Genomic DNA, 15,840 nt, shown 5'->3' with positions numbered 1-15,840 from the left:
TGTGCAAAGCAGAAAGGACCGTCGTCAAGACACAGGAAAGCAGGAAGGCAGGGCCCAAGGCTCACACCCACGCTGGGAACACAGCGAGTCTTACCATGAAACAGGGCTTGGGGTGGCATCACGTCTGGGATGAGGTCTGCTTCGGAAAGCAAGCTAGGTGTGGCCGAGTGCGAGGCTGGCGTCCCCGGGGCGGAGAAATCCAGAGACGGAGAAGGAGACGGGCTTGTGAGGGGAGTGCGGTCTGAGGAGCTCAGGGACGAGAAGTCGATCACTTCTCCTTTCTCCAAAATCAGATCCGGCCTCCGGCCTCGGCTTATGAACTTGACGGGGGTGGAAGAGGTGCTCCTGTCGAGGAGGCCAGCCGCTTCTTTCTGAGCTCTTCTGATGTCTTTAGCTTCCTGTGTTCGCGACCGCTTCTCTTTCAATTCCATGGCAGATTCCACAGGATTCCGGCTTGCCCGTTTTCTGAGTCCCTCAACAGTAATGATGGGATCCAGCGTTGGCTTTGAAGCTGCCGGGAAAGAATAAATAGCTAATTTCTATGTTAACTATTCTTTTTAAAAGTACATTTTCTTCTTATGTGTGTTCCTGGGTATTTACATACAGGTGAGAGAAGGCACCGTAAGTGGGAACTTAAGGGTCCTTTGGAAAGTTGGTCAGATGGTGTTTTGCTGGGGTAAACAGGTGAAGAAACATTTAGCTGAAGTGGACCCAGGTGAAAGGCTAAGGCAGGTCGTGAAGGAATGAGCTGCCAGCTACCAACTTATGAACTGAGCTGCCATTTCCAGACAACACAGACAGGAGGAGCTATTCCAAAGAACCTTTCTAAGGTTTCTAAGCACTTCCCCATATCCTTTCTTAAAAACAGGTTTGAAAATTAAAGTCACAGGCACCACATTTTCTGGAGCTGGATACAGGTGGTTGTGAGCCACCTGGATGTGGGTAAAGAGAAATGGACTTTGGCCTCCTGCAAAAGCCTCAAGCGCTCCTAATGGCAGAACCATCTTTCCACCCCCTTAACTTTTTTTTTTTTAATATTAACTATTTTTCTCATAATGTACTTTTGGTATCATGTTCAATACACAGAAAGGTTCAACAAATGCCCCAACCGAAAACCTTACCCATCTTTCCGAAAGCTTTAGCTGGGCTCACGTGATGGTGCACACCTATGATTCCAGTAGGGAGAGGCTGAGAATCTCAAGTTCAAAGCCAGCTAGCGGTAAATAGTTAATGCCAGCCCATAATAGCAAGACCTTTCTTAAACAAGAGCTGCAGTGCAAATTTAAACAAATTAACACCATCAATTCTCTTTCACATCCTGGAACTGGTAAAATTTCATAAGGATTACCAAGAATATGATGTGCCTTCCTGACTTATTTTTTTGATAGAAAATAAATTTTACTAGCATAGTGGAGGGTAATTCGGCATTGCCAATGACATTTTTAACTAAATATACCCTTTGATCTAGTAATACTATTTTTAGTAATTTATTATAATTTGTACATATGCAAAAACTTGAAAAACTGTAGCACTGTGTAAAGTGACAATAAGAAAGGGCAAAAGCTGAGTAGAGTGACTCATGCCTAGAATCCTAGTACTCAGAGGGTAAAGGCACAAGCCTAGAATCCTGGTACTCAGGGTAAAGGCAGGAGGATCAGAACTCACAGCCAGCCTAGGCTACATGGCACTGCCTCAGAACTTGGGGCTATCATTCCATACCTAGCAGCAGCACCTGCCTCAAACTGCCCAGGCATCTGTAAAGGCTGACCACCTGACCTCCATCCTGGGACCCACATGGAAGAAAATCAGACTCCCACAAGTTACCCTCTGCCTTCACAGGAGTACCTGGCACCCTTTCCTCCCCACATACACCATACACAAATAGATTTTTTAAAAAAAGATTTATTTATTATTATATCTAAGCACACTGTAACTGTCTTCAGATGCACCAGAAGAGGGCGTCAGATCTCATTACGGATGGCTGTGAGCTACCATGTGGTTGCTGGGATTTGAACTCAAGACCTTCGGAAGAGCAGTCAGTGCTCTTAACCACTGAGCCATCTCTCCAGCCCACAAATACATTCATTTTAAAATTAATAATTAAAAACTAAAAGCCCAGGTGCTGAAGAGATGGCTCAGCAATTAAGAACACAGACTGCAGCTGAGCAGTGGTGGCGCACCCCTTTAATCCCAGCACTTGGGAGGCAGAGGCAGGCAGATTTCTGAGTGCGAGGCCAGCCTGGTCTACAAAGTGAGTTCCAGGACAGCCAGGGCTATACAGAGAAACCCTGTCTCAAAAAACCAAAAAAAGGGCTGGTGAGATGGCTCAGTGGGTAAGAGCACCCGACTGCTCTTCCGAAGGTCCGGAGTTCAAATCCCAGCAACCACATGGTGGCTCACAACCATCTGTAACAAGATCTGACACCCTCTTCTGGAGTGTCTGAAGACAGCTACAGTGTACTTACATATAATAAATAAATAAATCTTTAAAAAACAAACAAACAAACAAACAAAAAAAACCACTGACTGCTCTTCCAGAGATTCTGAGTTCAATTCCCAGCAACCACATGGTGGCTCACAACCATCTGTAATGAGATCCAATGCTATCTTCTGGTGTGTCTGAAGACAGCAACAGTGTACTCACATACATAAAGTAAATAAATAAATAATTCTTTAAAAGAAAACAAAACTAAAAGATCAGGTATGGTGGCACAACTAATCTCAGAACTCCAGAGGTAGAGGCAAGCAAGAGGACCAGGAGTTCCATGCCAGGCTTGGCTCCATGAAACCTGCCTCAGGCTGACCAACCACACAATAAGAGCAACAATTAACAAAGGAAGAAACAATCAAAATTCCCACAATGGGTGTGCTGGCTAGTTTTGTGTCAACTTGGGGTACAGGAGAGTGGGGAGCTGCAATAAGATCAGGCTATAGGAGAGTCCGTAGGCCATTTTCTTAATTAGTAATTGATACACAAAGAGCCAGTCCATTTTGGGATGGGGCCCACCCCAGGACAGATGATTCGTTAAGAAAGCAGGCTGAGCAAGTCATGAGAGCAAGCAAGAAGGCAACACTCCTCCATGGACTCTGCATCAGCTCCTGCCTCCAGGTTCCTGTCTTACTTGAGTTCCTGTCTGATTTTCTTTGCTGGTGAACAGTGCTGTAGAAGTGTAAGCCAAACAAAGCTTTTCTTCCCCAAGTTGTTTCTGGTCATGTCGTCCCATCACAGCAATAGTAACCCAAACCAAGACAACAGGGTAGTGTTTTGATGTTATCATAAAATGGACACATACTGAAGTCAAGATCACAGCACTGCAACAGAAAGATGTCCAAGGCATGTTGAGGGAAAATGTGAGGGATTAATGTGTAATAGTATATTTCTGCTTTTTACTCGTTTTATTTTGAAACAGTAGCTTAGATTGGCCAGGAATTCATAATCATTATGCCCTCAAGCTTCTCTAGTGCTGGCTTATGTGTGCCAATATACCTAGTTATGCTTCGTGTGTGTGTGTGTGTGTGTGTGTGTGTGTGTGTTGGATCTCACGGGATAGCCCTGGCTGCCTGGAACTCACTATCAGGCTGACCTGAACTCACAGAGATCTACCTGTCTCTACCTCCAGAGTACTGAGATGGCAGGCAGGCTTTCAAAAGTTGTTTAGCTGGATGGTGGTGACCCACGCCTTTAATCCCAGCACTTAGGAGGCAGAGGCAGGCAGATTTCTATGGGGTGAGGCTAGCCTGGTCTACAGAGCTAGATTCAGGACACCCAAGGCTACACAAAGAAACCATGTCTCAAAAAATCAAAGTTTTCTAGATTAAAAAAATAAAAATCAACATGTGATAATAAGGAGTTAAAATGCTATTTAAACAAAATGGCATCACAGTCATCCTATAAAGAGAAAGAACATCCTAGAGACACAGACTGAACTATTTAAGGATAAAATGTTTCTAAACAAGTCAAAGATGCAGATGAGCGGAGAGTCGGACTAGAGAACCGGATCACTGGCAACACTGGAGTGACCACTGCTGAGGTGAGGGAGGACCGGCTCTCACACTCTTCTCTACTCCTTCAAGTGGGCTTCCATTTCTACAATAAAAAGCTTAAAGGCGATCAGGCTGAAAACAACCTTCTGTTTCACGCAATGGTTTATGCTGGTAATCCCAACCCTTGGGAGGCAGAGGCAGGAGGATGGTTCAAAGCTAAGGCCAGCATGTGCTACAAGTGAGTCCCAGGACAGCTTTGACTAGAGACCATATGAAGACAGGCAAACAGAAAGAACAGAGGGTGGGGAGGCCACCAAAGGAGATGACAAAACGAGTGACTTCCTTAGGAAATGACAGTATGTTTTCTATAGTATTCAACCCCTGAGCCTGTGAAACTGTCCTGCTCACAGCCCCAGAGGCAGCAAGTGGGCGCTGGGGAGTCTCGGGCCCAGGCTGGGACTTCTCACAATTTACCTTTCACTTTCAAGGTGGAGGCAGCCAGCTTCTCTCCCTCCGGCCTCATGGTTGGGGGTCTGTTATGAACAAGTTTCCACCATCCGGGCTCTCCAAACTCCTGAGCACCTGACCGGAAATAAACAGGGCTTCCCACGCTGAGGCAGCCTGCTACTGTGCTCCACCACGTCGACGTCTTTTTCCTAAAGCGCAGAGAATTTCAACGCTATAGATACTTCCATTTGATCACAGCAGAGAAAGTACATTCGACATAAACTCACTGATTCCTGGCTGCCAGCTGCTGTACAGCCTGCACTGGGGGAAGAAATAGAGCACAGCAGCCCAGAGCCAGGGGTGGGATCTGCCTGCCTTTACATCCTTGCTGTGTCACCTTCCAGCTGTGGTAGTTTCTTCCTCTGAGAAACCAGGATAACAGAATTACCTTATTGGGTGGCTAAGAGATCAAATGAAGTAATTCAAACATAAAACACTTATCACAGCCAGATGCAAAGGCACTCGCATTTAATCTCAGCACTTGCAGAGGCAGAGGCAGGAATATCTCTGAGTTCAAGGTCATTCTGTTCTACAAGTCAGAGTTTCAGGACACCCGGGACTACACGAGAGATCCTGTCTCAAAAGACAACAAAACAAACAGACTAAAAGCAACCACTTCATCAATCAATCATCACAGGGGGAAAAGCTGGCTTGCTTTGTTGACTATGAGCCTGGGCATTGATGGCACAGTTAATCATTAGTCCTAGTGAATAGCTGTTGCACCCAGAGAACACATCTCTGTCTGATTCACTGTGCCCTGCCTGACATACCAGAGTGGTTCCTAGGCATGCTTCAAAGACAGCAGATATAACGAAGTAAAGACAGAGAGGCTGAAGGCCAACTATTCATCCACTAAAAATTACTTTAATGGCCACAATTTCTATGTTACAGATATAAATCAATTACCAGAAATTCTCAGAAATGAACTTTTACAGAAGGAGTACAATCTTTTGCCAAAAAAAAAAAAAAAAAAAAAAAAGCTTCAAACATGTACTAGAAAAGGAAGAGAAAACCTTTAGCAGCAAGAGCTACACTTTGGGAGAGTCTCCAATCCATATGCAAAGGCTTGATCTCAGAGTGGGGCTGCTGGGGGTGTGGACATTTAAGAAGTGTGTCTTATGGGAGGTCCTTAAGCCATTGGGCTTGCTCCCTTAGTCTCTCCCTCAGTCCTTCCCTGTCTCTCTGTTCCTGGCTCTAAAAATGACAGCTTGTTTTGACACATACTGACACCAAGATAGACTATCAGAGGCTCAGCCAAAGTGTCGCCTGATCACAGGACTGAACAGGCAAAAGGACCCTCTTTCTTTCATGAGTTAGCCCGTGACAGTGCTGAAGTTCTTTCCTTCATAAGGACCCTGCAGCAGGTAACCCGTTACAGTGACAGGAAGCTGGCAAAGCAGCTCTATCTTCCTCCCAGGCCACCTCTGGGCTCCGAGCACCTCTCCTTCATCCTCATTTTTTTAACCTTTCCAACCTATCGCACTCACTCAGAGCTAAGACGATGAGAGAAACTGTCCTTGCTTTCTCTTCACCACCCTTCCCTCAGCCCTAACACCAGTAATTCTTAATGAAAGGTCCAAAGACACCTGGTGCTCAAGCCTCTCTGAGCATGTAAGATAAAAATTATTTTTAAGCCGGGCGTGGTGGCGCACACCTTTAGTTCCAGTACTCGGGAGGCAGAGGCAGGCAGATTTCTGAGTTCAAGGCCAGCCTGGTCTACAAAGTGAGTTCCAGGACAGCCAGGGCTATACAGAGAAACCCTGTCTCGAAAAACCAAAAAAAAAAAAAAATTAATTTTAGGGGGCTGGAGAGATGGCTCAGCGGTTAAGAGCACTGACTGCTCTTCTGAAGATCCTGAGTTCAAATCCCTGCAGCCACATGATGGCTCACAACCATCCATAATGAGATCTGACGCCCTCTTCTGGTGTGTCTGAAGACAGCTACAGTGTACACATATAATAATAAATACATTTTTGGGCTGAAGCGAGCAGGGGCTGGAGCCAGCAGAGGTCTTAAGTTAATTCCCAGCAACCACATGAAGGCTCACAACCATCTGTACTGCTACAGTGTACTCACATACATAAAATAAGTAAACAAATCTTTAAAATGTAGTTTTAGAATATTAAGGTGTTTGCCTTTTCATGTTAATTTTTTACAAGTGTTTAGTAGTTTCCAATGACAATGACATGTGACAGTCAACGTACTGAATATGGAAGATGAGAACCAATCTTCAAAAAGTCAGATATTATTGAGATTTGCAAACAAAGAAAAGAATGCCACTTTTCATTTTGTTTTATCAAACACCTTTTTTCATAAAGGTGTTCTCGCTGTTCGGGGGCTGGGGGCGCATAGACGGAGGTGCAGGTGCCAACATCAGCCAATTTGTGGGACTGCATGTTCACATATGGGTCCTGGGGGCTGAGCTCAGCTCATCAGCCTCAGCGGCAAGCTCGTTTACCCTGAGTCACTTCATTGGCCCAGATGTATGTTATTTTGTTTAAAAATAAATGTTTTTAAATTTCTCCTTAATTTTCTAAAATGGCAAATATTAAAATATGCACAATTAATATAAACAATGGCTATTTGTAATCCTAATAATGTTTAAGAGTATAAATAGAACCTAAGACCAAAAGGTTTAAGGATCACACTCCTTCAAATGTGGTGGTAGTGGTGGTGGTGGTGGTTGCTGAGACAGGGTCTCACTATGTTGCTTGGCTGGCATGGAAAACTCTCTATTTTTTACTTTATGTATACAGATGTTTTGCCTGAACATATGACTGTGTACCGTGTGTGCAGAGTGCTGGAGGAAGCCAGAAGTCAGATCTTCTGGGACTGGAGACAGTTATGAGCCAACACGTGTGTGCTAGGAATAGAACCCTAATCCCCTTGAAGAACAGCCAGTACTATTAACCCTTTCTCTCCAATCCCATGGAACTCTCTATATAGGCCAGCTAACCTTGAACTCTCAGAGGCCCACCTGCCTCATCTTCCAAACACTTCAATTAAACACATGTGCCACCACAGGCACCACATTCCACGCAAATGAAATACTGGGATAGTCGAAAGCCCCAGGTCTGTGGGGCTGCAAGAGAGAAGGAGAGCTGTCCAAAGTGTGCAGTGCTTCAGATCTGCTGGATCAGAGTGCCAGAGATCTTTGCCCAGCACTGTGAATATTCTTAGCACTACTGAACTGTAACATTTAAAGATCTTTAAGTTGGGTGTCTGGAGAGATGACTCAGCAATTAAGAGCATGCCATCTTCCAAAGGATCTGGGCTCAATCCCCACCACCCACACGGTGGGTCACAACTATAACTCCAGTTCTAGGGAACCCAATACTTTCTTCTGACGTCAGAGGGCACACCATGTACACATGTGGTACACAGGCATACATGTGAGAAAGACAGAAACACAGAAAATAAAACTAACTAAAATTTCAATATTTAAATTCATAACTATATAATACTTTTATCACAATAAATAAAAAGACTGAGACAGAAAAGCTTTTAAAACCCACTGTGTTGGGGCCGGAGAGATGTATCAACAGTTAAGAGCAATTGTTACCAAGGATCTGGGTTCAGTTCCCACACTCGGTGGCTCACAACCATTCATAATTCCAGGTCCTAGGGACCCAACACCCTTTTCTGACCTCTGTGGGCATATATGCATGTGATGCAAAGACAAAAATATATGCAGGCAAAACACTCATACACATAAAAATAAAATATAAAAACAAAACAAACAAACAAACAAACAAACAAACCCCACTGTATTGCTCAGCAGGGTATGAGAGGTGAGCGCCTCCACACTGCCAGTGAGGACCTAAGCACACATGCTTAGGCGGTTACTCTGAGAATGCATGCTTGATGACCATATCCCTGGAGCCCAGAAATCAAAGATAAAAAGGAAACACACACAAGGATTTAAGTTCTTTTCTTCCACCACGTGGGTGTTGGGCACCAGACTCAGGCTGTCAGGCTTAGCAGCCACTGCCTTACCTGCTGAGCCACCAACAGCGCCCATTACGGTTATCCTTATATAAGGCTGTAAGGTGGACAGAGAAACAGATGCATACAGATGAACGGTATGTAAAGACAGAGCAATACATCTATTTGTGGCATTGTCATTAAGGCACCGCCCACAAATGAATACAGCCTACAACAGGCAGAGCACAGACATACAAGCGAGCACTCTCTGCTTCTCCTAACCACTGCTCTGTCAGCCACATCTTTACTGTGGTGAGACAGGCAAGCATCTTCACCAGTTTTAAATGTACATTCATATCTAAGGCCGTCACCATCACCCACCTTCATTTTACTGTACAAGACAAAGCCTATACTCATTAAACAGGTAACTGTCAAAGGCTACCCTACGCCCCAGCTGATGGCAGCCATCATTCTATTTCCTGGATCTATGTATTTCCATTACTGACTAGTGTAAGTGGAATCACACAGTATGCTTATGATTGAAATTCATGCAGCACAGTGTTCTCGAGATTTATGCATGGTGTAACACATGGCAGCATTTTCTTTCTAAGACTGAATATGCCATTCTATGTACATACTATGCTTATACATTCATGTGTGAACAGATAGAGCGTCCTCATTTTAGTTACCGTGGGTACTGGAGAGGAACTTCTAGATACGATAATCCTTCATTTAACGTTCTAAGGAATGACCAGGCTGCATCATGCCCATGCAATTCTACATTCTTTTTTTTTTTTTTTTTTTGGTTTTTTTGAGACAGGGTTTCTCTGTATAGCCCTGTCTGTCCTGGAACTCACTTTGTAGACTGGGCTGGCCTCAAACTCAGAAGTCCGCCTGCCTCTGCCTCCCAAGTGCTGGGATTAAAGGCGTGAGCCACCATGCCCAGCCCAATTCTACTCTTATCTTAGGTGCATGGGTGTGCTATTATGCTTGTTGTTCACTGAATGACTGACTGACTACGAAGGCTTTCACTATCTGACCAAACTTCTATATAACCCCTCTAGTTTTGAACTCCTAACCCTCCTGCCTCGTGCTCCTGCAGTGAAGGTGGTAGGTACCTCACTGCAGTGGGTTTGCACTTTTCTAGTGACTACTGACCTGAGCATCTTTTATGTGCTTAGCCTTATTTTGTAACCTCACTGCCCACGTCTGCAGTGAGGTGAGATGCAATGCCACTGGCTACTGTCTCCATCCACTCCTGTGATGAGAAGTAGCAACCAGTGACAGGAAGACATGCACACAGTATTTGCAGAGGGTGCTTTTGGCTACCCTGAGACCTATGGTCTCTTTGCAAGTAGCCACAGATCAGGTACTTATGGCTCCCTGCCTTAGGCTGGATGTAGGTGACATATATCTAGTAACCTGCTATGGTGCTGAAAACTGAAAAGAAATTGACCACAATCTGCTATCCATTCCCTAGAAGATACAAGCCTTTATTAAACTCAGGAGCTCCAACAGTATCCTTACCCAGGACTATAAGTAAAATTGTAATAGGTGGTAAAAGTATTGGCCTAGGATCATCTTTAGATAGTTGAGTTTCTTTTTTCTTTTTCATTTTCTTTTTTTTTTTTTTTTTTTTGAGACAGGGCTTCTCTGTGTAGCCTTGGCTGTCCTGGAACTCACTCTGTAGACCAGGCTGGCCTCGAACTCAGAAATATATCCAACTTTCAAAAATGTCAAATTGTTGAAAACTGTATCTTAAAAGCCAGTGACTATAGCAAACAGCAGAAAGAGCTGAAACGATTCCTCAATAGTTAACATTCTTGGAGGCTGATAGGGCTCAGCTGGTAAAGGACTTGCTGCACAAGTAGGAGGACCTGAGTTCAATCTCTAGTGCACACTCACACACCCGTGCCCATGCAGTGTCTTCTACAAGCATTCAGAGCCAGGACTGTAAAAGCAGATGAAACAATCGCACACAATGGCAACTATGCTGTAGTAAGAGCCAGGCCTGGTGTAGGAGGTACACACTACAATTCTAATGCTTGAAAGGTTGGGGTAGGAAGATTCCGGAGTTAGAACACAGCCTGGGCTATTCAGAGAGAGACAGAGCTACGGAGTAGAATCTCAAAAAACAAAACACTGCCTCATGTGATAGCTCACATCTTGAATCCCAGTACTCAGGAGGCAGAGGCAGGCAGGCCTCTATGAGTTCAAGGTCAAAAAATATGTAGCAATTGAATTCTCACATGATCTTTAACTTTTTTCTAAAACTGTACATAAAACATTTAGGATATTCTTAAATAAACTCTCACATATTTAAACTAAGAAAACATTAAAGGCATAAAACAAAACCACTGGTGAGGAATGTACCCGAAGGTAAAAGATAATCCCACAGTGTACTACTCCCTTAACTCTGTGACAAACGAGGAAGAGATACCACACTTAACCCTTTGAGGGCTGGGGCTGGGGTTTAGCTCACTTGGTAGATCTAAGGATCTAAGTTTTATCCCATCACTGCATAAAACAGGGCGTGGTGCTGTACATCTGTAATCGCAAAACTCCAGAGGCAGAGGCTGGAGGAGCAGAAGTTAAAGGAATCTGCAGCTATGTAGTGAGTTTGAGGACAGCCTGGGCTACACAAGACCGTATCTCAAAAACAAAACAAGGGTGGCCCTGCAGAGAACAGAATAAAAACAGCTCTCAAAAACAGTTTAACTTAAAAGTGCTTACAGCGTCTTCTGTTGTGGACAATGACTGTCAGCTCCTAGGCGATCGGTCATTTGGTAAGCACCTGAGATGAGTAGGTTCTGGGGACCTTTAAATTGATATTTAGAGCAGTCATCTAGGTGAGGGACAGGACACTCGGGAAATGGATTCACAGCAATTTCTAAACTTCCTCCTATCTTCAGGGTAGACGACAGAAAAGTTACCGCTGCAAATTCTCACTATACTTGTGGCCTTTCTGATCAGAACCAAAAGGCCGGGCTTGTCCTTACAGCATGAGGTCCAGCCTCAATCTCACACTGCTGAGTTATCTGTAGGTACCAACGTTAAGAGTTACAGTCTATTTATAGCATACCATACAAGTTTTCTACTTATACTTACAGTGTGATGTTCTTTTGTTTTGTTTTGTTTTGTTTTGTTTTGTTTTATGGTTTTTCGAGACAGGGTTTCTCTGTGTAGCTCTGGCTGTCCTGGAACTCACTCTGTAGACCAGGCTGGCCTCCAACTCAGAAATCCACCTGACTCTGCCTCCCAAGTGCTGGGATTAAAGGCGTATGTTTTTAAAATTAACTTTATTAAGAAGGGAGATTAAGTAAATAATTCAGGTGCTACACCAATAGCGACATAAACTACTGGCTTAGTGGTTAAACTACACAGACACTGCTGGGTAATGACTGCTTCTCAATGGCATGTCAGAAACAAAAAAGCCTTGGCCAGCTCCTCTCAGAACACGCTCTGGACCGTGGCCAACAACTCCTATTCAAATAAGAAATATTCTTAAAAACAGGTAATCTACATTCACTTTCTTCCAGAAGAAAATTCACTAAACATAAAGCACTCAGAGATCATGAAAACATTCCAAGATCTAATTTTACCATCTCCCTTATTTCTGGTCCTTTATAAATAGGGCACATTAAATTCCATAAATAGTGCTGGGGCAGTAAATTAAAACAACAGATTCCTTTTCTTATGAGAAAGCACTTGTCAGTGTTAATTCTTTTCTCAGTAGCATGAAAGAATGCAAGGACTTAAAATAGCCCCTTTATAAACATCTATTCTCCTTTGCTGCTGACACCCCACAGCCTGCAGGCCTGCAGGAAATCCGAGCAAGGCTGACTTCTCAGCACAGAGGCAGAAGGCTGCCAAAACTCAGAATGTGGTCCAGCTTTGCTCTGTAGCAGTGATGCAGAGTCACTGTCATCTCTGCTGACCTAATTTACAGTGCTGTGCATCTCACCTAGGACCTCAGAGAGCAACCAGGAACCATCATCTCAAAACTCACCAGGGCTGCCACACTCATCTCCACGTCTCAGCTCTGTAGACTAACATGGCCTCCAGCACAGTCTCAGCCACGCAGGCCTCAGTCTGATGTTCACCCCTAATGAATGAGCCGTGTGCGTGTGTGTATATGTGTGTGTGTGTGCATGTGTGTGCTAATGTGGCAAACTTTGCTAAGCACAGTGGATGAAAAGTATGGCTGTGCTCTCCAGAGTTGATAAGGGGAAAAGCTGTAAGAATCCATTAAGAGCAATCTAAATGGGTGCCGTTAGTAATGCCCTTTCTGTTTCTCTTCTGACCTCTATGTCCCCATTTTACAGGACATCACAGTCCTCTTTCCTCAAGTCAGTTACTCTCAAACTCATTTTTAAAAACCTAACAATCTCTACAGAAGCATCGCGCTGCTCTGGAAGCATTAGAAAACAATGCAAATCTACATTTCCTGGTATTCAGTTCTCTTTTGAGCTACACTATAAATCCCTATCAGGGCTGCACTAGGTTCCCAGCTTGTGTACAGCTTGGTTACATCTTTCTGCAAAGGATAAGATGTTTTAAAATCATGTTACCTATTTCCTAGTAAAAAAGTCCAATGTTTCTCAATAAAAGCACAGATATCTTCTTTCCACCGGAAATAACCTTGACGTCCACTTCCTTCCAGAGACAGGTTGTACATTGCCAGCATGACCACCTGAAACACAAATGGAAGATGGCTGGGAAGGTAGCCTGAGGAGGGAAGTCCGCATCATGGGAAAAGCTATTCTGTTTTAGAGTCTAAGTAGGAAGGGGGAATAGAAGACACAGAAAGATGAGCTCTGGCAATAACCCAGGCAGTCTTACTTCCTTTGTTGCTTTGGTAAGAAATCACTACTTCAAGTATTAGGTACAATGGTTCTGTATGTGTCACACAGGAAGGGCTGGTGTGTGGCTGGGCTGAACTGGAAGCGCTGTCACAAGCACCCTACTCGTCCCTGTAACTCTACTGTGTTCTTCTTTTTTTTAAACACACAACAGAAGAAGGCATCAGATCTCATTACAGATGGTAGTGAGCCACCATGTGGTTGCTGGGATTTGAACTCAGGACCCTCGGAAGAGCAGTCCGCTGAGCCATTTCTCCAGCCCCTTCCCGTAACTCTAAACAGTGAGGTTGCCCGCTGACAGCAGACCTTCAGGAGCGGGCTTCATACAGAACATTCTGACTGATGGTGCTGGCTAGCCTTTATTCAAAGTTTTGAAAATCATTCCTGAGTACACACTTTTCTAAGCTTTTTACCAGGCAAAGACAAAACTCAAGATTTCAGATCTGGGCAGTGTTCCAGGCATCTCTCTACCCAGGGGCACAGCCACTTAAAGCTGTAGATGTCTTTCCTCAAGTGCAGACAGCACTAGCTGAGGAACAGAGAACTCAGAGGCCTGGCTGCCCATCCCACTCACAAGGACTCCAAGACACCCTGCAGCTCAGTGTGGCAGCTCCCATCCAGTCCAAGCCTGTCAGCTTTCCAGATGAGGAATCTCGGCCTACTGTGAGAAGAACAGCCCAGAAAAACAGCCGCACGCCATCACAGAAGACTTCAATAACACAGAAGAGCATCTGACACCCACCATCAGGACAAAAGCGCCAGGAGCTGCGGAGCTGGCTCAGCAGTCAGAAGCCCGTGCTGCTCCTCCAGAGGACCAGAGTTCAGTTCCCAGCACCCGCAGCAGAGGCGCACAACTGCCTGTAACTCCAGCTGCTGGGGACCCAACAGCCCTCCGACTTCCACAAACCCTGCACACATTTGCACACACACACTATATAACATATAAAATCTTAATTTCTTTTAATGTTTCCATATTTAAAAAAAAAAAAGCAGCCTGCACTTTGCTGTGAGTAGTTAGGTACCTGTTACTGTAGTGCTCAGGGGGCGAGGATAGAACTGTGAACTTAAGTACAGCCTGTCTCAAAAGCAATAACAACAAGCAAAAATAAAAAGGCAGGTTTTAGCATTTCAGTGGCTATGTCTCACACAATGCTTGGCACCTGTATTTATACAGATATTTTATATATGCAATTTTATAGAAATGGACAAAACTGTACAAGCTACTGAAAAGCTACTGCTCTTCCAGAAGACACAAAATCAGTTCCCAGCATCCATGTCAGGTAACTCTTAACTGCCTGCACCTCCAGCTCAGAGGATACAACACCCTTTTCTGGCTTCTGCAGGCCTTCATAGATGTGTACAGACACATACAGAAACAGAAGATAAAATAAATCTTCTAAACATCGAGAGACCAGAGCCTAGAAAAGAATTCTTAACCCTTCTTACTACAAGGCGGTCTGATAGCCTGCAATTAAGCCTCCATCAGGTGTGTTCACCACATTAAGCCCCCAGTGATTCTATGAGAAGAGCTATGTCCACATCTACACCTTGCAAAGGGCCCCAAAACTGCACCACCAAGTCTCAACTCCCTGCATATCATCATGTGCACAGTACTTGACCCCACAAACAGACCTTTCAAATGTCTTCCACTTATTAAGGTCAACATCAGCCAACAAGTGACTTCCGTTAAGCAGTTAAAACTCATGGAGAGCCGGGCGTGGTGGCGCATGCCTTTAATCCCAGCACTCGGGGGGGGGGCAGAGGCAGGCGGATTTCTGAGTTTGAGGCCAGCCTGGTCTACAAAGTGAGTTCCAGGGCTACACAGAGAAACCCTGTCTTGGAAAAAAAAAAAAAAAATCATGGAGAGTCACTTAATGGACATGAAGTTTCCTTTTGGAAAGATAAAAGTTTTGAACAATGAAAAACAGCATCTCTTACACGCTATGTCTCGTAGCACACAGAAAGAGAGTTATCCAGCAAAAACCTTAGTTATGGAATAAGCTTTACTCCTGTGACCACTTAGCACTTGCTGGCGCACTGTACACTACTCTGAAAGCATCCACTGCTCCTCCTCTTCCAGAATGTGATCGACAGCTTAAATGCCAGCTCAGTTTTCTACTCACACCACCAGACCATGCGCACCATCAGGCAGCTGGTCTTCTGGACCAAAATGTCTGCAGGGCCCAGTCCAGGCTGTCTGAACTGGAGACACAGCAGACAAACACTCAGGAGCTACCTGCTGCAAGACCCCCAGATAGAGAAATACAGACAAGGAATGCTTCGCCCATGTCAGAAGAAATGAAGTTCCATGACAAGAACGCACAAATGTCTCTAACCTCCAAGGTATCTCCAAGTTTCCCCTGGGCTGAAAGTCAAGAGTCACAAGGAGGAAGAGAAGACACAGAGGCACACGAAGGGAAGGGCTCTTTGGTCCAAAACGCAGATCTTGACTTTGTATTTTGTAATGCAAAGAAAATGCTGTATGTTGCAAGCCATCTCTCCTTATTTAAATCAGTAAAGTTTGGGATGTAAAAAGCTGAAAGCACACATTACATCACTCTCT

At 44.5% G+C, this 15,840-nt stretch overlaps 1 protein-coding gene across 2 annotated transcripts in view; it reads right to left on the bottom strand.

The window, feature by feature from the left end:
* Nucleotides 1-15,840, bottom strand: part of Kat14 (lysine acetyltransferase 14) — a 38,644-nt gene that overhangs the window by 13,861 nt on the left and 8,943 nt on the right. For both annotated transcript variants that reach the window (NM_001166640.1, NM_181417.3), the window contains exons 4-6: nucleotides 12,987-13,108; nucleotides 4,459-4,640; nucleotides 95-511 (exon numbers count right to left, since the gene is read on the bottom strand). In NM_001166640.1, coding sequence (NP_001160112.1) covers nucleotides 95-511; nucleotides 4,459-4,640; nucleotides 12,987-13,102 — 715 coding nt within the window. In that variant the 5' untranslated portion in view covers nucleotides 13,103-13,108. The remainder of the gene's footprint in view (nucleotides 1-94; nucleotides 512-4,458; nucleotides 4,641-12,986; nucleotides 13,109-15,840) is intronic.

This window comes from Mus musculus, chromosome 2 (assembly GCF_000001635.26).
Source record: "Mus musculus strain C57BL/6J chromosome 2, GRCm38.p6 C57BL/6J".
Taxonomy (NCBI): Eukaryota; Metazoa; Chordata; class Mammalia; order Rodentia; family Muridae; genus Mus; species Mus musculus.
The sequence above is the reverse complement of the archived record's forward strand: the minus strand, read 5'-3'. Positions and strand labels throughout refer to the sequence as shown.